Source organism: Erinaceus europaeus, unplaced genomic scaffold (assembly GCF_950295315.1).
Source record: "Erinaceus europaeus unplaced genomic scaffold, mEriEur2.1 scaffold_738, whole genome shotgun sequence".
Lineage (NCBI taxonomy): Eukaryota > Metazoa > Chordata > Mammalia > Eulipotyphla > Erinaceidae > Erinaceus > Erinaceus europaeus.
Window position 1 is genome coordinate 25,851 of NW_026648066.1, and position 22,846 is coordinate 48,696.

The following is a 22,846-nucleotide window of genomic DNA, read 5'->3' on the forward strand; positions in this document are numbered from 1 at the left end:
TATGAATAATCTAGAAGAGAGAAGATGATGAAGATGATTTGAGTGCAAAGATTCAGAATTGTTTTTTTCAATTTGCTTTAGACATCCTTGAGATATAATGTCCTGCCTAAGAAAGAGGGGAAAGATCCCTTCGCTCTTAGTGTTGACACTTTCCCCAAGAACTGTGACGGGGTGGATGCTCAAAAGAAAATGCAGATTCACATAAATATTAGGTAAATCCTATATTTCTCTCAGTTCTTATGTAGAATATAGTGAAATAAATGTGTTTTATTATGCATGAAAACACTGCCCAGGGTCACACACAATGAAAATTAAATGCTTCCAATATTTCTTGACAAGAAAGTAATTTTCTTTACTCTTACTGAGAAGTTTAACATGGAGCATACAACGTTTCCTTACCTTTAGAACATGAGTTCATAATGTTGGGTTACCTTAACAACTAGGGAAGAGGCAACTAGAGATTTTGGAGAATGAGTATTAGGAATATAGAACACTAGAAATGAAAGGGGAGATTCTGGTTTTGAACAAATTCCAAGTAATTTTGCCTGAATCCCTTGTCCATATACCCTCATTTTATAGTTATATAGGAGAACAACCCAGCTCCAACATGGTGATTGTTGATGTGAAGATGGTGTCAGGCTTCATACCTGTGAAAGCATCCGTGAAAAAGGTAAAACCTAAACTCCCTACAGATAGCATAGCCATGATAAATGCTGATGTCTACACCTGTCCATTTTATTCTATTGATGCAAGAGAATTACTGGCCCAAATATGGTTCCTTAGATTGTGTTTCCATCATTTTAACACTGGGTATCATAGTTTTATGGTCTCAGATTTAAGGCATAAGTCATAAACATGGTTAATAACATCCCAACAAGCTCTGGGATATCTAGGTTGATGGTGTGGTATAAACTGATCTTCCAAGTACATATATATATATATATATATATATATATATATATGTATATGTATATGTATATGTATATATTTTGTAAACTGCCTAGGAAAATATCTCACATATATCATGCATATATAATCAAAAGATTTGATACTTATAGTAGTCATCATTATCTGTGGAAAATATGTTTTAAGGTCTCCAGCAGATACCTTAAATCACAAATATCTTACATATACTATGGTTTTTCCTATGCACATATAGCTATTCTAAAGTTTGATTTCTAAACTAGACAGTAAGGTATTAATAATTACAAAGTAGAACATCATCACAGTATGCTGTGATAAAAGTTATGTATACGTATACTCTCTCTTTTTAAAGTATTTTATTCTTGCACTTAATTTTTTTCCAACCACGATCAACTGAAAGCAACTGAAAGTTCAGAGAGCAAAAATTGTGGATAAAAGGTGCCATTTAGATCATAAATACCTAAGACTGTACTCAGTGTGAAATGTCCTCATTCCTATCTTCTTCATCAACAGCTCAAAGAAATGCCTCAGATTCAAAGGACTGAAGTCAACAAAAACCATGTCCTGATTTACTTTGAAGAGGTAAGATTCCCTATAACTACTATTATCTGATAGAACTACCAGGGCTACTCATAAACCATTCCATATTTCAAAGAGTATTTTCACATACCTAGATGAAGGAGGAGAAAAATGCTACAGAGAGAAATAAAGTTAGGACTTGTTAACAAGGCTTAATTGTGACAGTCCATAGATTGATCTCTTTTGACTGTTTTGTGTCTATCACTAAGTTTGCTATGCAATTCTCAAAACTGCCTCATTCTTTCCATGGTTTTGGCACAGGTGGGTAATATAAATAAAGGGTTTCAACATGCGTCGGGAAGAGAGGATGATTACCAGTAATTAAAATAATCTTTTCTTGTCTCTCCAGCTAACCAGTCAGGTTGTGAGTTTTACCTTCTCAGTGGAACAAGACATTCAAGTAGAAAATTTAAAAGCAGCCACAGTAAAAGCCTATGATTATTATGAGACAGGTGAGTAGGATACAGAGATGTTAAAATTTTGAAAGAAAAAATTACTGTGTAAACAATAACTAGACTAAAATAAAACTGCACAATCTTTGATAAGAGAGATATAGTACACAAATGCAGTAAAATATTACTCAGATTTTTTAAAGATAAATTCCTTTTCATTTGCAACAATATATATAGAGTCAGAGCATACTATGCTTATTGAACTATGCCAGACAAACACAAACACAGTATAATTTTGTTCACATGTGGCACATAATAAAACAAAACAAAACAATGACTTAAATAAAATAAATATGAACTTTCTGAGTATAAGACCAAACTAGTGGTTACCAGAAGGGAATGGAAGAGAGGTGGGTAAATTAGATAAAAGTAACCGCTTAGACAGTGAGGGTGGAACTGCACTTTTACTGTGAATTTAATGAAATACATAGGTGTGTATGTATACATACATACACACGTATCTACATACAAATGTGTGTTGATATATAATGACACACACTTGAAACCTACATAATGTTATGAAGCATTGTTATTACAATAAAATAAAAACAGTGCAAACTTTCATGGGTAGAAGAACTATGCTGGTATTTATCAAGTAATTAGTCATTGAATATTAACCTGTTATGTGCCTCCCTAAGTGGATCTTAAAACCATTTATCTAAGTTGGTTATGAAGCAATAAGGTAACAATTTTTATTCTAAATTCGCATATAAAACTACTTATTCTGGACAGAATTCTTCCAGAAAGAGATGAATAACAATCACTATGAAGTCACATCTCAGGGGGATTGGGTGGCGGTACACTTTGCTAAGTGTACATAGTACTAAAAATAAGGACCCTCATAAGAGTCTTGGTTTGAGCCTGTGGTTCCCCACCTGCACAGGGGAAGCTTCACAAGTGAAGCAGGTCTGCAAGTGTCTATCTTTCTCACTCTCCCTCTCTCTCTCTCCCCTTGCTCTCTCAATTTCTCTCTGTCTCTATGCAATAAAACAGAAATAATGGCCACCAGGAGCAGTGGATTCATAGTATAGGCACACAGTTTTCAATTAACAAGTCCTACCCCTCGTATTTTCAATCCAAACACAATTTTTTCTCTACTACTCTCCACTAATCCCAAATAGCCTAGTTCAAAAGTAAGTCAGTCATTTTCACTGACTCCATAACTGTGCTTTATACTTTTGTTCTTATTGTGGACAATTCATTTACAATTTATTGTTTTCTTGCTATCACTCAATGTCTTCATTCTTTTTGCTTCATTTCTGTATTTCAGATGAGTTCACCATTAAAGAGTATAGCATCCCCTGCAATGCTGGTAAAGTATCAACTATAAAATCTAGTGCCGACATAAAGAAAATTAATGAGCATCTGTTGCCTATGTGGTGCTCCTTGATTATACTCTTAGTCCTGCTATAAATTCTCCTGGTACATAATTCATAATTGAATTATTTCAAATGCATTACAGAATTTCTCCATTAGAAAAATATACAAGAAAATTATAATGATCTATGTCAGGGGTGATATATTTGAGTTTAAAAATAGTAATTTGTGGGACCAGGCGGTGGCGCACCTGGCTAAGCGCACACATACCGTGCACAAGGACCCAGGTTCAAGACTCTGGTCCCCACCTGCAGGGGAGAAGCTTCATGAGTGGCGAAGCAGGGTTGCAGGTGTCTCTCTGTCTCTCTCCCTCTCTATCTCCCCTCACCTCTAAATTTCTCTCTGTCTGTATCGAATAATAAAAAAATAGTAATTTGCCTCATTTAGAAATCAAATCACCTAATCTTTTAGTTTAAATTCATATCAAGTAATAGCACACTTGTCAACTACAACTTTTCAAACTTATAGTTAAGATTAGGAAACTTCACTGCAATTACCCATGTGAAATGTAGCCTGGGGACTTGCCTTTAGGCTTCTTTACAGAGTTCACTTTTGACAATATAATATATGCTGTGAAACTTTTGATTCTCCACTTCAAAATGTGGAAAAATCACTAAAATAATTTAAATGTATTGCAATTGAAAATGTAAAACTGAAATACAAAAGACTGGTACTTTAGTAGATCAAACAATTTATCTAATATTGTTATATTTTATTCTACTGTTTAGAATCTGAGCATATAATTGCTTGAAAATAGAAGCTCAGGTATATGCCTCATCATATGAACTTCTCAGAAAATGAAGTACAAAGCTTTATCAGGAGAGAAGACAGTGAAAGAAAGAAGGAATGGAGATTGGTCATAGATAAAATTTGTATAATGAAACAACTTGTGACACAACTTTCTTATTCTGTTATTCATCTATGTTATCAACCTTCTGAAATACGCATCTATCCTTCATTGTTAAAAACCAGAAAGATATATACAAAAAGGTACACTCAAAATGACTATATATAAGTAAAAATGGAATTTAAACAAATGTTTGCATAGCCCTCATGAAGATAGGGGAATTTAAGGAATGTTTCTAAATATTGGATACAACTAAATGTCTGTCAGCAGGTGACTGCTAAACTAATTATGTATGATACATTCACACTGTGGAATACTGTGCCGCAATGAAAAGGAACAAGATATTGATATACACAACTTGGATACATCTCAAAATATCATGCAGAGTAAAAAAAAAATGTCAATTTCCAAAAGTCACATTCTACATGATTTTTTTAATATGCCAGTCTTGCTATTACATAATTACAGAGATGGAAAACAAATTAGTGTTTATACGAGTTAGGAATGATGATATAAAGAGGTGTGTTACTTTAAAGGTGAAATCTTACAGAGATTTTCATGTTGATGAACTCATTTATTGACTGATGCCGTATTTCCTTCATAAGTACCTAATTTGTCACAAAATATATTATCATATATTTTAAGACTGATTTCTGAATGATGTACTTTATTTCATTGATTAACTAATCTATTCTTCCACAAGAGAAAGATTTCGTGGTCCAGGAGGTGGCACAGTGTCTAAGGCACTAGACTCTCAAGCATGAGGTCGTGAGTTAGCACATGTACCAGAGTGATGGCTGGTTCTTTCTCTCCTATCGTTCTCATAAATAAATTCTTTAAAAAAAAAAGAGAGAAAAATTTCAAGTATTCTGGTTTAATAAAGTATTATAATAAGTTACTATGGAATCACTCATTTCTCTAATTCCATCTTTGCTTTACAACACTAATTTCATTATTTATCCTTGATGAATTTTTGGTATCCTTTTATCATGTCAGTTATCCCTGTGATCATACTACATATTGTTTAATATTTACACTGAACATGAATAAATTTCAGTGATTATGAATGTCCATATACAGGTACCTTTAATCTTTATTCAGCTCTCATGGAGTGAATTCTAATTCAGACTTAATTGCTGAATTAGGACTGTACTATAAAGATCAATTTCTTACTTATTTATCAGTTTATCATGTCTAGTGCTATCACACTAACTGGAACTTTCCATCTAGCTCTCCCTCTCTCCACCATATTTAAATGCTCTTGTTTTCATAGAGTGTAAAAGTCAATCTGGTTACTACTGTTTTATTTATTTTTAAAAAACATTAAAATTATCTTTATTTATTGATTTGGATAGAGACAGTCAGAAATTGAGAGGGAAGGGGGTAATAGAGAGGAACAGAGACAGAGAAACACCTGCAGCCCTGCTTTACCACTTGTGAAGTTTTCCCCCTGCAAGTGTGAGCCAGGGGCTCAAAACCAGGCCCTCGCGCACTATAATAATCTATGCTCAACCTAGTGTGCCACCACCCCGGCCTCTACTATTTTATTTTTGCAAGATCAGTTGTTTGGCTGGAAAAAAAACTAGTTTGTAGATTTTAAAATGCTAGTCTATATTCCCTCACATAATTTTGACTAGTATTAAGTACAAAGCAGAGAAACTGATGACACACACGCGCACACGCACACACACACACACACACACACACACACACACACACTTATTAAAATAGCAGTAGTATGAGAAATATCTTTATACTTTTGTACTTTTGATATTTTAAAAGACTATTTAATATTTTAGAAGACTTAGGAATTAAACCTAATGTAAAAATATTAATATAAAGAATACTGAAGGTGGTGGCCCAGGTGGTGGTACAACTGATTGAGCGCACATGTTTCAATGTGCAAGGACCAAGGTTTGAGCCCCTGGTCCCTGCCTGTAGAGGGAAAGTTTTACAAGTGGTGAAGCAGGCCTGCAGGTGTCTTTTTTTCTTCTTCCTTCCTTATCTCCCCCTACCCTCTGGATTTCTGACTGTCTCAATCCAGTAAATAAAGTTAATTTTAAAATTAAAAAAAATAATACTGAAGGTGCACCAAGTGGGGAATTACTCAGCTACAGAGTACAGAATTTAAATGTGTAAAATCGTGATCCACCACACTACATACACCAGAGTAGTATTCTGGCCTTTCTCATTCTCCCCCCCACATAATATAAATAAATATTTTAAAAGAATATTTTGAGGCACAAATAGCAAAGGTTCTATTTGGATTCAAGCTATTGCTGAACAAAGTTTTTCCTGAGGAAATCCGTGCCAAGTTGTAATGTGTACTTAATTTGACAAAATGAAACATGACATGTCCGGGAAAAGATCTGGAATTACACAAAGTCTGTTAATGCATAAACTATATAAAAGACTTTCATCATCAATGCATTTGGACCCAAAGTTCTCCACAGACACTGAGTGGCTGAATATAAAATTAAACAGCAGCAGGTGGGCAGTGGTGCACCCAGTTGAGCACATATGGTCCTCAACATGCTGAAGGATCCAGATTTGAGACCCCTACCAGCAGGGGTGATGCTTCATGATCAGTTAAGTAGGTCTGCAGGTGTCTATCTCACCTTCTCCCTTCTCAATTTCCCTGGTCTATTAAATAAAATAGAAAATAAAAGAAGATGATAGAAAAGAAAAAAAAATTTTAAATATGGCCTCCAGTGATGGTGGATTCATAATGCTGCCAATAACTCTGGTGGCATTAAAAAAAGGAAAAAAGAAATTAAACTCGAACAAGTTGTATCAGGTGTAAAAAAGAAACTAATTGAAAGTAAGCTTTTCTCAGACTGAATAAAATAACATAAGTTTTTTCTCTCTCTCTCTCTGGACTTTCTCTTATCAAAGCATTGCTCAAATCTGGCTTATGATGGTGTTGAGGATTGAACCTGGTATCTCAGACATGAATGGCTTTTGCATCACCATTATGCTGTCTCCCCATGCTAAATAACACTTTCTCTAGGAAATAATTTATGATTCATTTTGGGACTCCTAGCTGGACAATATTGAATATGACTGCCTTTTATTTTGACAAATTATTTGTATAATTTTCAGAATAAAATTAGCTTTCAGCCCCATCTAACTAGAAAGTCTGGCAGGAATACATAGAAACGGCTGTGTTACCTAACAGTGCTTAGGGAGGTCAGTAGTCACAGCTAATCCCACTCAGAGTGAATTCAATGGTCAAGTTAAACTAGAGAAGACAAGAGAAGTTAGCAGAAATCAAGACAAGAAAAAAAAAAAGAGGAAGCAATGAGGAGGGGAGAGAGGAAGGGAGGGAGAGAGAAAGGGAGTGAGAAAGGAAGGGAGGAAGGGAGGAAGGGAGGAAGAGGAGGAAGGAAGGAAGGAAGGAAGGAAGGAAGGAAGGAAGGAAGGAAGGAAGGAAGGAAGAAAAGGAAGAAAAGGAAGAAAGGATTGCCAGTTTTAGAGTTTGTTCCCCACTCCACTTAGGGTGATAAGCCTCTCCCATAGCTGAATACAACCTTCCCTCTGTTTCACCAGTGATCTAATCAAAGAAAGCTGAAGAGACTGCCATACAACAACCTTACATATATACTTACAGGCACTTGAACAAGAAACACAGCACATGGCTTTCTGCCTAAGAACAGAGTCAATGGGTCTCTTCAGCCAGGAAATTTAATGAATCCGTTCCACAAAATAAGTTCTGCAGTCATTGAGCTTGTTCTCATCTCTACACCAAAGCTTCAAATAATTGATAAAGGACAGTGAAAATGTCTTTTACCAATTTACAAATGTAAATTGCAAGGTATACTGTATTCATAATGAAAAACTAATAGATTTAAAATATCTGGCAACCCCCAGTGGTCTATAGATTCAATGCAATCACTTCCTACATTCCAGTGGTAATTTTCTATAGAAGCAAAAACAAACAAACACATTTTTGGAAACAGAGAGCCTTCCTTCTTTGTTCCTTTTTTTCATATAGACAGAGACCAAGAAAGAGAAAGTGGAAGAGACTACAACACTGTAGTTTTCTTGAATGAAATAGGAGCCATGCTAGATCCTGGGCCCTGTAAATGTCAAAGCAGTGCACTATCTAGCTAAGTCATCCTGCCAGGTCAGAACCAGAAGATATTTAAGTTATCCAAGAAATTCTGAAAAAGAAAAGAAGAAAACTATGACTCTTTCCAACTGAAAATAATGCTCCAAAGGTATTGTAATCAAAACACTATGATACTAAACATAAAGTCTTATGATTAAAAGTCAAAGACATAGATCAATGAATATAATTGAGAGCCCAGAAGTAATACAGGTATATATAATATGATGTGGACAACCGTTATTTGACAAGAAGACCAAGAATACTCAAATATAGTTTCTTTAACAAATGGTTTGGGGAGAGATGGATATTAACATGTAAAAGAACAGAAGAGGAATCCTAGCTGATACTTAAATTTTTGTACTTACAAAAATGAGATAAAGATTTGAACTTGAGACCATGAAATTTTTAATGGAAAACCAGGAAAAACTTCTTTGGCCTAGATATGAATTTTTTGTATATGATATATATTTTTAATATTATTTCCCCTTTTTAATTTTTTATTTATAAAAAGAAAACATTGACTAAACCATAGGATAAGAGGGGTACAACTCCACACAATTCCCACCACAAGAACTCTGTATCCCATGCCCTCGCTTGATAGTTTTCCTATTTTTTAACCTTCTGGGAGTATGGACCCAAGGTCATTGTGGCATGCAGAAGGTGGAAGGTCTGGCTTCTGTTATTGTTTCCTCACTGAACATGGGCATTGACAGGTTGATCCATACTCCTAACCTGTCTTTCTTTTTCCCTAGTGGGGAAGGGCTCTGGGGAAGCAAAGCTCCAGGACACATTGGTGGGGTTGTCTGTCCCTGGAAGTCTGGTTGGCATCATGCTAGCATCTGGAACCTGATGGTTGACAAGAGAGTTAACATACGAAGCCAAACAGATGGTTGACCAACCATGCACCTAAGGGCTGGAATAGTGCAGATGAAGAGTTGGGGGGTCCTCTATTTTGTAGAAGGCTAGTAGGCATATTTTAGTTATATTCTAGAGGTCCTGTGGCTGCACAAGTTTTTTTCCATTTTCTTTTTTCCCCCTGAGCCTGAAATCTCATATGCCAGTGGATCCAAGTTATTGTCTGGGGAGATGATGTCATGGCTGGAAAAAGGACCAGAAAGCTGGATCAGGGAAGAGAGTAGCTCCCTAATATGTGAAGGGGTCATAAATATTGTTGAATGTAAACTCCATCAATTTGATGTCATCTGGGGCCCATAATCAGTTTAGGAACCTATGTGACCGCTGCATCCCTCTAGATCTGAGCTCACATTCTGTGGTCATGAGTAGGAACATTCCATGCTGCCCCAATATAGACCCATCTTCCTCAGGCGTAGCATAGAGCATGTTGTCCATCCTCCATTCAGAGGATAGGAAATTCTCTACCACTGTTGATCCAGTTGAGGGCAAGGTCCTATTGGGGCCCACAGAGGGGTCTGTTGTGTTGTTCCTGATAGAAATGACCTGTAACAAGAGAGAGAGGGATTTATTTGAAGTCTAGGCCAATCAACTCTGTTTGGGAATCTCAGGACTCCCAGATTAGGGTCCCAGCTGATGGAATGGCCTGATAGTGACTAAAGAGTCATCATTAAAGTATGCCAGTCTCTTGCCCTTACTCAGTTTTTGCAGTCTTTGCTTTGCTAAGGTTAGCTTTGGAGTGAGTGAGGAAGTGTAATAGGAAGTAGGTGAGGAGGGTATCTAAGCCTAAGTAGACACTATTTCATTATGAACTTGATACAAACTCACAAGTACAAGCAGTAAAACAAACAAGTGTTAACTACATCACACTGAAAGCTTCAGCATAGCAAATAAAGTAAACAATATGAAAAGATAACCTAAGGTCAGGCCAAGTACAAGCAGTAAAACAAACAAGTGTAACTACATCACACTGAAAGCTTCAGCATAGCAAATAAAGTAAACAATATGAAAAGATAACCTAAGGTCAGGCCGTGGCTCACCCACTTGAGCACACACCTTACTATGTGCAAAGACACAAATGAAAACCCAAAAAACCCACCTGGGCGGTGGGCCAGGTGGTGCATCACTTCATGAGAGGTGAAGCAGGTCTGCAGGTGTCTTTCTTTCTACATCTCTACCCCTTCCACTTTCTCTCTGTCCTATCAAATAATCAAAGGGGGCAGGGATGGAAGGACAAAATAGCCACTGGGAGTGGTGGATTTGTCACTCAAGTACTGAAACCCAGTGATAACCCTGGTGGTAATAAAAAAATTTAGAAAAAGAAAAAGAAAATCTATAGATGAGGGAAAAAAACCTGTTGCAAAATGTGTGTGAGAAGGTATTAACATCAATATACAAAGAACTCACAATATTTAGTAGCAATAAATGTACAATAGGGATTACATTTTAAAATGAGCAGAAGACACATATGGCTATTTTTTCCAGATAATATATGTAAAACGCTAAGAGGTACTTAAAAAGATACTAAATAGAACTACTTCTAAGGGAAATTTAAATAAATAACACAGTAAGGTTATCACCTAAAGTGAGCTACAATGTCTGTGACTTGAAGGAATCAAGCTAAATGAGATAAGCCAAGAAGAGAAGAAAAAATACCCAATGATCTCCCTTACAGGTGGAACTTAAAAACAAGGACAGGGGTCTGGTTAGATAGTGGAGCCCATACATAGTAAACCTACAGCCAAAATCATACTCAATGGACAGAAGCTGAAAGCATTCCCCCTCAGATCGGGGACTACAAAGGGCTGTCCACTGTCACCATTACTCTTCAACATAGTATTGGAAGTTCTTGTCATAGCAATCAGACAAGAGAAAGTAATCAAAGGAATACAGATTGGAAGGGAAGAAGTCAGACTCTCACTATTTGAAGATGATATGATAGTATACACAGAAAAAAACCTAAAGAGTCCAGCAGAAAACTACTGGAAGTTATTAGGCAATATAGCAAGGTGTCTTGCTACAAAATCAATGTACAATAATCAGTGTAATTTCTTTATGCAAACTCTAATCTGAAGAAGAAGACATCCAAAAATTACCCCCATTCACTGTTGCTGCAAAATCAATAAAATACCTAGGAATAAAGTTGACCAAAGAAGTGAAAGACTTGTATACTGAAAACTATGAGTCACTATTCAAGGAAATAGAAACTGATAACAATAAATGGAAGACACCCCATGCTCATGGATTAGAAGAATAAATATCATCAAAATGAATATTCTCCCCAGAGTCATATGCAAATTTAATGTGATAACCATCATAGTTCCACCAAGCTTCTTTAAGAGAATAGAACAAAAACTACAATCATTTATCTGGAACCAGGGAACACCCAGAATTGCCAAAATAATCTTGAGGACAAGAAACAGAAATGGAGGCATCAATCACACTAACAGATCTCCCAGATATTATGAGGCCATCATCATCAAAACAGCATGGTACTGGAACAAAAATAGGCACACAGACCAGTGGACAAAATAGAAAGTCCAGAACTAAACCCCCATGACTATGGGCATCTAGGCATCTAGTCTTTGAGAAGGGGGCCCAGAGTATTAAATGGAGGAAGGAGGCTCTCTTCAATAAATGGTGCTGGGAAAATGGATTGAAACATTCAGGAGAATGAAATTGTACCACTTTATCTCACCAGAAACAAAAATTAACTCCAAATTGATCAAGGACATGGATGGTAGACCAGAAACTATCAAATACTTAGGGAAAATTTGGTGGAACACTTTCCCACCTAAACCTCAAGGACATCTTTGATGATACAAAGCCAACTGCAAGGAAGACTAAAGCAGAAACAAATCAGTGGGACTACATCAAATTGAAAAGCTTCTGCACAAAGAAACTATCACACATACCAAGAGTCCCTTCATAGAATGGGAGAAGATCTTCACATGCCATACATTAGACAAGAGACTAATCACCAAAATATACAAAGAGCTCAGCAAAGTTAGCAACAAAAAAGCACATGATTCCATCCAAAAATGGGCAGAGGATACGAACAGAACTTACTCACTATAGAGGAGATACAAAAGGCTAACAAACATAAGAAAAATTGCTCCAGGTCACTGATTGTCAGAGAAATGCAAATTAAGACAACACTGAGATACCACCTCACTCCTGTGATAATGGCATACATCAAAAAGGACAGCAGCAACAAATACTGGAGAGGCTGTGAGGACAGAGGAACCCTTCTGCACATCTGGTGGGAATGTAAATTGGTCCAGCCTCTGTGGAGAGCAATTTGGAGAACTCTCACAAGGCTAGACATGGACCTTCCATATGACCCCGTAACTCCTCTCTTGGGGATATACCCCAAGGATTACATAATACCCAACCAAAAAGATATCTGTACGCCTATGTCCATAGCAGCACATTTCATAATCGCTAAAACCTGGAGCAACCCAGGTACCCAACAACAGATGAGTGGCTGAGAAGTCTGTGGTATATATAGGCAATTGAATACAATGCAGCTATTAAGAAAACAGAACCCACCTTCTCTGACCAATCTTGTATGGAGCTAGAAGGAATTATGTTAAGTGAGCTAAGTCAGAAAGATAAAGATGACAATGGGATGATCCCACTCATCAACAGAAGTTGAAAACAGAAAACAGATGTTTTCCATCTACACCATACCTCGGCCTCGCGTGAGCTTAATGTGCAGCTTGGCGATATGAGAATCCAGCATGAAGCCCAGCCAGTCTATCTTGGCGTTACTCTCGATTGCACTCTGTCATTTCACAAACATCTCATAAAAACTGCAGCAAAGGTGGGCGCAAGGAATAACATCATTGCAAGACTGGCCAGCTCCTCATGGGGTGCGAGCACTTCCACACTACGATCATCATCTCTGGCATTATGCTATTCCACTGCAGAATACTGTGCCCCAGGATGGTTCCGTAGCCCCCATGTCCACTTGGTCGATTCCAAATTATATTCCTCCATGAGGATAATTTCTGGAACCATCCGTTCCACCCCGGTTCCATGGCTGCCAGTTCTTAGCAACATCGCCCCGCCAGATATTCGTCGGGATGCGGCATCATCTAAGTTCATTTCCCACGTCTTCGCTCGACCGGACCTGCCAATATACGCGGATATCTTCGCCCACCCTGTTCAACGCTTGACATCTCGTCACCCAATCTGGTCCCCTATGCCTACACTGAACTTCTCTGTTCCAGTCTCTTGGAAACAGAGTTGGCAGTCAGCTGAGGTAAAGAACAAACACCTCATCACAGACCCCTGCAAGCGTCAACCCGGCTTTGACCTAGCACGTTATGATTGGGCCCTCCTCAATCGTTATTGAACAGGCCATGGCCGGTGCGCCACTATGTTCCATCGCTGGGGAGCCAGAGACGACCCGAACTGCCCCTGCGGCTACAGACAGACTATGACCCACATAGTCAACGACTGCCACCTCTCCAGATTCAAAGGAGGTCTCGAAACTTTACATCAGGCTCAACCTGATGCTGTTGACTGGCTACGGAAGAAGGGCAAACACTAGAAGAAGAAGAACAGAAGTTGAGAAAGAAGAACAGAAAGGGAAACTAAAAGCAGTATTTGACTAAATCTGGAGTAGGGCACCAAAGTGTAAACCCTGGAGTAAGGGTTAAGGTGGATATTTGGCTTCCCGGCACAGCGGGGTTGCAGGGGTGGGAGAGATGGTACACAGACTTTTGGTCATGTGAGAGGTGTTTATGTACACTCCTATTAATTCTGATCACATAAATCACAATTTAATTAATATAGAGGGGTAAATTGATTGCCTCAAACTTTTTAAAGCACAGACTGAGTCTTTATATTTTTTTAATTTATTTTTTATTTAAGAAAGGATAATTTAACAAAACCATAGGATAGGAGGGGTACAACTCCACACAATTTCCATCACCCAATCTCCATATCCCATCCCCTCCCCTGATAGCTTTCCCATTCTCTATCCCTCTGGGAGCATGGACCCAGGGTCATTGAGGGTTGCAGAAGGTGGAAGGTCTGGCTTCTGTAATTGCTTCCCCGCTGAACATGGACGTTGACTGGTCGGTCCATACTCCCAGTCTGCCTCTCTCTTTCCCTAGTAGGGTGGGGCTCTGGGGAAGCAGAGCTCCAGGACACACTGGTGGGGTCTTCAGTCCAGGGAATCCTGGCCTGCATCCTGATGGCATCTGGAACCCGGTGGCTGAAAAGAGAGTTAACACACAAAGCCAAACAAATTGTTGAGCAATAATGGACCCAAAGGTTGGAATAGTGGAGAGGAAGTGTTGGGGGGGTATTCATTACAAACTCTAGTGCACTTCTGCTTTCAGGTATATATTTTGCAGTAGTTTATGGATACGTGTGAACATAAGCTCTCTCTCACAGAACCTGGTCTATTTCTAGGTTTTGGGACTTTGTTAGGAAGTGATCCACCTGGGATGGAATTTGAGAATACTATGAAAGAAAAGGCCTTACCTGAGTAATGAAGCTGAAGGGTTGTCATTCCACACCTTAAGTCTCTGGACACAATCTGAGCTGAAGTATGTTGAGGTGGCAATCATTGTGTTGATTAAGTTGTGATTGGCTGATGCAATTTTATTTGATATGGATTGGGAGAGGCATGTGGGAAAGTGGGCCCTACCCTAAGGTTCCAGGACTAGAAGAAATATAGGCTCTATAGTGGAGATGTGAGGTTCCTGCTGTCTTAGGGTTCAAAAAGACAATGGATAGTTAATGTTGTCATCACATTATTTGGTAATTTGGTTAACATTGAAAAGTCCTTTTGTTAGGGTTTGCTGTATAGTACCCAGTATCTTGTATATAGCTATGCCATTGGTTGCTTCTTATCTACTTGGTCTAGGCTTTTGAGAGAGTCCGCATATCAAATACAGAGCCTATATATTAAAAAGACTCAGTCTGTGTTTTAAAAACCTCAAGACATATAATTTTCCCCCTCTCATATTAATTAATTAGTGATTTATATGACTATACTTTACTAGTAGTGTACATAAACACCATTCCCACCACAAAAAGACTATCCCACCCACCCACCCCCATCCCGCACTGGCCCAGGAAGCCACATGTCTAACACAGTGTTTTTACTTTGGTGCCCTACTTTCAATTTAGTCAGTTCCTGCTTTAGTTTAACTTTCAGATCTTCTTTCTCAACTTCTGTTGTTGAGTGGGATCATACAAATACAAATCTTTATCTTTATCCATACTCTTCTTTATCTTTCTGACTTAGCTACTTTACATAATTCCTTCTAGCTCTGTCCAAGATGGGTCAGAGAAGGTGGGTTCATGGTTGTTGATAGCTGTATAGTATTCCATGTGTATATATACCACAGACTTCTCAGTCACTCATCTGTTGTTGGGCACCTGGGTTGCTTCCAGGTTTTAGCTATTATGAATTATGCTGCTATGAACATAGGAGTACACATCTCTTTTAGGCTGGGTGTTATGGAGTCCTTGGGGTATAACTCCAAGGAGAGGAATTACTGGATCATATGGAAGGTCCATGTCTAGCCTTTTGATAGTTTTCCAGAATGCTCTCCACAGAGGCTGGACCAATTTACATTCCCACCAGCAATGCAAAAGGGTTCCTCTGTTCCCACAGCATCTCCAGCATTTGTTGCTGCTGTCCCTTTTGATGTAAGCCATTCTCACAGGAGTGAGGTGGTATCTCAATGTTGTCTTAATTTGCATTTCTCTGATAATCAGTGACCTAGAGCAGTTTTTCATATGTTTGTTAGTCTTATGGATTTCCTCGGAGGTGAATGTTTGGTTCATATTCTCTGCCCATTTTTGTATGGGGTCATTTGCTTTTTTGGTGCTAAGTTTGCTGAGCTCTGTATATATTTTTGTGATTAGTTTCTTGTCTGATGTATGGCATGTGAAGATCTTCTCCCATTCTGTGAGGGGTCTCTTTGTTTGTTTAATAGTTTCTTTGGATGTGCAGAAGCTTTTCAATTTGATGTAGTCCTATTGGTTTGTTTCTGCTTTAGTCTTCCTTGCAATTGGGTTTATTTCATCAAAGATGTCCTTGAGGTATAGGTGGGAAAGTGTTTTACCAATGTTTTCCTCTAATTATTTGATTGTTTCTGGTCTAACATCCAGGTCTTTGATCCATTTGGAGTTGATTTTTGTTTCTGGTGAGATAAAGTGGTTCAATTTCATTTCTGCATGTTACAACCCAGTTTTCCCAGCAACATTTATTGAAGAGAGCCTTCTTCTTCCATTTAAAGCTTTGGACCCCCTTATCAACGATTAGATGTCCATATGTGTGGGGATTTATTTCCTGGCTTTCAATTCTGTTCCACTGGTCTGTGTGCCTATTTTTGTTCCAGTACCTTGCTGTTTTGATGATGATGGCTTTATAATATAGTTTGAGATCTTGGAGTGTGATGCTTCCATTTCTGTTTCTTTTCCTCAAGATGGTTTTGGCAATTCTAGGTGTTTTCAGGTTCCAGATAAATGATTGTAGTGTTTGTTCTGTTCTCCTAAAGAAGCTTGGTGGAACTTTGATGGGTATTGCATTAAATTTTTATATGGCTCTGGGGAGAATTTTCATTTTGATGATATTTATTCTTCCCATCCATGAGCATGGACTGTCTTTCCATTTCTTGGTAAGACTGAGTTTTTTTAATACATAGGCTGAGTCTTTGATATTTTGAGTCTCTCAAAAGCCTAGACCAGAGAGATCAGAAGCAACTGGTGGCACAGCTATATACAAATAATGTCAAAGGACATAAATTATGGTGGTGTTGTGTATTATACAACAAATCCTAACAAAGGGATATTTCAAAGTTAACACAATTACCAAATAATGTGATTATAACAATAACTATCTATTATCTTCTTTAACCTTAAGATAGCAGGAACCTCACATTTCCACTATAGAGTCTATATTTCCCCCAGTCCTGGAACCTCTAGGGTAGGGCACACTTTCCTGCATGCTTCTCTTAATTCATACCAAATAATACTGCATCCGCCAATCCCAACCTAATCAATGCAATGATTACCACCACCTCAGCATGCTTTAGTTCAGACTATATCCAGAGATGGCCAGCATGGAATGCCGACCCTTAGCTTCATTACCTGGTGAAACCTTTCCTTTCATAGTATTCTCTAATTCCATTCCAAGAGGTTCAATTCCTAAAAAAAAGTCCCAAAACCTAGATATAGACCAAGTCCAGTGAGATAGAGCATATGTTCACACGTATCCATAAACCAGGACAAAATATATACCTGAAAGCAAAAGTACACAATAGTCTACAGTTAGTCAGTATAAAGTTCCTAATGAAATAGTATCTAATTAGACTTAGATACCCTCCTCACCTACCTCCTATTACAGTTCTCTCACTCACTCTAAAGCTAACCTTAGCAAAGCAAGGACTGCAAAAGCTGAGTAAGGGCAAAAAAATGGCATACTTTAATGATGACTCTTCAGTCACTATCAGGCCACCCCATCAGCTGGGGCCTTATTTGGGGAGTCCTGAGATTCCCAAGCAGACATGATGGACCTAGACCTCATATAAATCCCTCTATCCATTGTTACCTGTCATTTCTATCAGGAACAACAAAATAGACCCCTTTGTGGGCCCCACATAGGACCTTGCCCTCAACTTGGATCAACAACAGTAGGTAAAGAATGTTCCATCCTCTGAAGGGAGGATGGACAACATACTCTATGCTATACCTAAGGAAGATGGGTTGAAATTGGAATGCTCCTACTCATGACCTCAGAATTTTAGCTCAGATCTATAAGGATGAAGAGGTCACATAGGCTCCTAAGCTGAATATGGGCCCCAGTCCAAATCAAATCGATGGGATTTATAGTCAACAACACTTATACCCCTTCCTCATATTAGGGAGCTACTCTCACCTCTGATCAGCTTTCTGGTAATTTTTCCAGCCATGACATAATCTACTCAGACAATAACTTGGATCCACCTGCATTTCTGATTTCAGGCTCAGAGGAAAAAAAAAAACAAAACTAGTAGCCACAGGCTTTTTGAAATATAACTAAAATATGCCTACTACAAAATGGAGGACCCCCCAATACTTCATCTGCACTATTCCAGCCTTAAGGTCCATGATTGTTTAACAATTTGTTTGGCTTTGTATGTTAACTCTTTTTTCAGCTACCAGGTTCCAGATGCTAGCATGATGCTGACCAGACTTCCCTGGACAGACAATCACACCAATGTATCATGGAGCTCTGCTTCCCAGAGCCCTTCTCCACTAAGGAAAGAGAGGGACAGGCTCTTTGGCTTTGTATGTTAACTCTATTTTCAGCCACCAGGTTCCAGATGCCAGCATGATACCGACCAGACTTCCCTGGACAGACAACCCCACCAATATGTCCTGGAGCTATGTTTCCCCAGAGCCCTACCCTACTAGGGAAAGAGAGAGGCAGACTGGGAGTATGGATCAACCAGTCAATGCCCATGTTCAGTGGGGAAGCAAGTACAAAAGCCAGACCTTCTACCTTCTGCATCGCACAATGATCTTGGGTCCATACTCCCAGAGGGATAACGAATAGGAAAGCTATCAGGGGAGGGGATGGGATACAGAGATCTGTTGGGAATTGTGGGGAGTTGTGCCCCTCTTTTCCTTGGTTTTGTTAATGTCTCCTTTTTAATAAATAAAAATTAAAAATAAATCAATAATTAATAAAAATAAAGAGCTACTTCTAAGAGAAATTTAAATAAATACCAAAGTAAGGTTATCATCTAAAGTGAGCTAGAATGTCACTTGAAGTAATCAAGTTAAATGAGATAAGCCAAAAAGAGAAAGAAAGATACCCAATAATATCACTTACAGGTGGAACTTATGAAACAAGGACAGGGGTCTGGTTGGTAGGGTAGTGGGTTAAGCGCACATAGCACAAAATGCGAGGACTGTCTCAAGGATCCCAGTTCGATCCCCTGGGTCCCCATCTGCAGGGGGGTTGCTTTACAAGCAGTGAAGTAGGTCTGCAGGTGTCTTTCTCTCCCCCATCTGTCTCCCCCTCCTCTCTGGATTTCTCTCTGTCCTATCCAACAACAGTGCCAGCAATAGCAACAACGATAAACAACAAGGGCAACAAAAAGGGAAAAATAGCCTCTAGGAGCAATGGATTCCTAGTGCAGGCACTGAGCCCCAGCAATAACCCTGGAGGCAAATAATAATAATAGTTTTTAAAAAAGAAAGAAACAAACAAGGACAGAAAGGGTAAACATAAAGTGAAACTTAGGCCTGGTATATTGCACCAAAGTACAGGGGTGAAAGGGGAAGGATGGATCATGGTGTATGGTGCTGGAAACAGACCTAAGTCAAGTTGAGAGTGTATTTATCGTACTGTTTACGATAAATATCTGTTTTGCAGATATTTTTCATGGGGAGTTGTAAAATTATGCCCATGTGTCAATAACTATACTATAAAACACTAAGCCTCCAATAAAATGAATAAAAAATAAGAATGTCTATCACCAAAAGTTAAGCAATATCAAATGCAGGTGAGAAAATATGGAAAAGGAAAAACCTGGGCACAACTGGTGAGACTGTAAATTGACGCAACCATTATGGAAAGCAATATAGATCATCAGAAACAAATACAAAGATTAAAAATAGAGCTAAAATATGATTCAGCAATTCTACTTCTATGAAAACATCCCAAAATGCTAAATTTAAAAGATTCTCCTCCTCCATACTCCTAGCAACATAGTATGAAAGTTACATAAAAATACACTGACGAATGCATAGAGAATATTTTCATTCATAAAAACAAGGAAATCGTACTGTTTACAATAATATGGGTGGATCTTGAGGGAATTATCCTAAGAGAAATGAGTCACATAGGGAAATACAAATAATGTATAATCCAACTTACTTGTGTAGTCTAAAATGTTTTTTCAATATCAAACTTATGGAAAAATAGATTATATTTGTGGTTACCAGAGGTTGGGGTGGGGATTGAAGGAAGGCTGTGAAAAGGCATAAACTTCCACTTAAAATATGAACAAGTAGTAGAAATGCAATGCATAACAAGATTACTATGATTAATAGTGCAACTGATACACATATAAATTTCTAAGAGAATAAATCCTAAGAATTCTTATCCCAAGGGAAAAAATATTTCTCTTTTTATTGCCTCAAGTGAATTGGTGAATGCTAATTAACTTTTGTAATACATATATTTATAAATAGATACAAACATATATACTAAATAATATGTATATATACACTACTGTGTGTGTATTTGAGTGTGTGTGTGTGTGTGTGTGTGTGTGTGTGTTCAAGCCATCGTTCTGTACACCTTAAATTCCTGGAGGGATACTTATCACATATCTCAATAAAATTTGGGAAGAAAAAGTGTTTAACCTTGCTGACAAGGAGGTAATAACTAAGGGCAATGACTATGTCATGGATTCTGCCTAATGGTGAACTCTTTACTAGAAGCATGAAGGGGTGGGTTTGTTTACAGATTACAGCTACATAAGATAGGGTAGATTTGGGAGATCAGAGACCTGACTGAGGTCCTGGATTTAGGCACAATATGGTCACTGATCTATCTCTTACAATGCAGAACAACAAACTAACTCACTCATGCCTTATACTACTGTTATTTGCCCTGTTTTCTACCAATGCCTTAGACTCTGCAGAACCTTAAGTCTCGAAATCTCCTCAAGTTAAGAAAATTTTTTTTAAGTTGCTTTCTTATATTTCTGCTTTCTTTTTACTATTTCTACACTTCTAATTCTTTAGATAGAGTACAGTCATAAAAATTAACAAAAAGCAAACATGGTGCAAAGCACAAGGACCTGATAAGGATGCCAGTTTGAGCCCCAGGGTCCCCACCTGCAGGGGAGTCTCTTCACAAGCGGTGAAACAGGTCTGCAGGTGTCTATCTTTCTCTCCCCCTCTCTGTCTTTGCCTCTTTTCCCCATTGCTCTCTGTCCCATCCAACAATGATGACATCAACAACAATAATAACTACAACAACAAGACAACAAGGGCAACAAAAGGGAAAATAAATAATAATTTAAAATTTTTAAAAAAGAAACCTTACCACATTCCTCTATCACTAACCCTTAATAGGGTAAATGAAAAGTATACTTTAACTTGAGTTTCAGAAAGTTGGAGGTTTCAGAATAAGTAATTTTAAAAAAGATAAAACTGAAGACTATTTGTTTAATTATTCTCAAATTTAGCCACTCCCACAAAGGCAAATATTTAGAATACAAACTTCTATGATTGAGTAATACATCAAAGCATTTCAGTTGCACCCTACTGATTAAAGCTGAAATCTTGGGTAAACTGCTGAACATGGATGAATTCCACTCTCAGTAGTTATTTACAAAACAACATCCAATTCTTTTTGCAATAGTTGTAATATTAAGCAAACATGGAGTTAATTTTAATGTGATATTATGTCTATAACTAAGAGAAAAATAGTACATTGGATAAATTTTAGTATGCTGATGTTTTCTTCCCTATTAAGGATCCAAGAACTAGAGAAAAAATGTGGATTGGGAGGTAAAAAAAATATATTCTTAATCATTCATAACATTTTTGAAAGATCACAGGATAAGGGGATCAGAAACACTCAGAAGCCAGGTTTGAGCCTGGCCTCCAATTGCACTTGGAAAAGCTCCAGTGTGTGGTGTCTCTGTCTCTGTCTCCATATCTCTCTGTTTGAAAAGGTTGGTCAATAACAGTGAAGCCCCACTGAGTAAAAATCAAAGCATCCAGACCTCTGAGAAAGATTAGATGAGAGGTTTTGTCTCAATTATGGGGGAGGGTATTTATTGCTTTGAGCCTCCCTGTTTCAGAACAAAAGCTTGGGAATCATGTAGTGAAGATCCAAGAGTTTAACTGTCTAAGAGTATGTCTAAAGATTTATGATTATAATTTAACCAAGGAGCAAATTAAAATACACATAGTAAAATTGATGGACTAGAACAGACTACTTAGAGAATGAGAGAATCAAACCTGACTTTCTGATTCCACTAATAAACTTTTTGTTGTTCTTAATTCCTAGACCCACACACTGGATTAAGTATACATAGTACAAAGCACGAGAACCTGCACAGGGATCTGTGTTTGAGCCCCAGCTCCACAACTGTAGGGCAGTCACTTCACGGACAGTGAAGCAGGAATGCAATTGTCTATCTTTCTCTCTCTCCCTTTCTATCTTCCCTTCCCCTCTCAATTTCTCTCTGTCCTATCCAAAAGAAAAAAAGAAAAAGTGGCCACAGGAAGAGTGGATTCATAGAGCAGGCATCTAGCCCCAGCAATAATCCTGGAGGGGGAAAAAAGCAGTATTCATCTAAGATAAAAGTTAATTAAGTTCAGGCATTATTTTTGGAAACTCAGAATTAGTCTCGCCATGTATCTATAATCTACAGTTTTATCCAGAGTATAATCAAGGAATGAGAAATGAGGAAGATTTCCTCTTAGAATATTAATCAATTGGCAGTAGGTATCTTATTGCTCTAAATGTATTACTGATATATTAAGTATTTGAGTCCTGTATTATCCATATTCATACTAAAAACCATTTATGATTAGTACAACAAAGATTTTCAGTGCTTCAAAACACACATATATAATATGCTACTATGTGCATATATACAT

General features: G+C 37.9%; 1 protein-coding gene across 1 annotated transcript in view; it reads left to right on the forward strand.

The window, feature by feature from the left end:
- Window positions 1-4,829, forward strand: part of LOC103107056 (pregnancy zone protein-like) — a gene marked incomplete at its 5' end in the record, with an annotated part of 30,024 nt that extends 25,195 nt beyond the window's left edge. Inside the window, 6 exons of the mRNA XM_060184702.1 lie at window positions 82-212; window positions 580-670; window positions 1,438-1,506; window positions 1,853-1,955; window positions 3,226-3,267; window positions 4,061-4,829. Of these exons, the coding sequence (XP_060040685.1) occupies window positions 82-212; window positions 580-670; window positions 1,438-1,506; window positions 1,853-1,955; window positions 3,226-3,267; window positions 4,061-4,083 (459 nt within the window). The remainder of the gene's footprint in view (window positions 1-81; window positions 213-579; window positions 671-1,437; window positions 1,507-1,852; window positions 1,956-3,225; window positions 3,268-4,060) is intronic.
- Window positions 4,830-22,846: the final 18,017 nt, after the last annotated feature.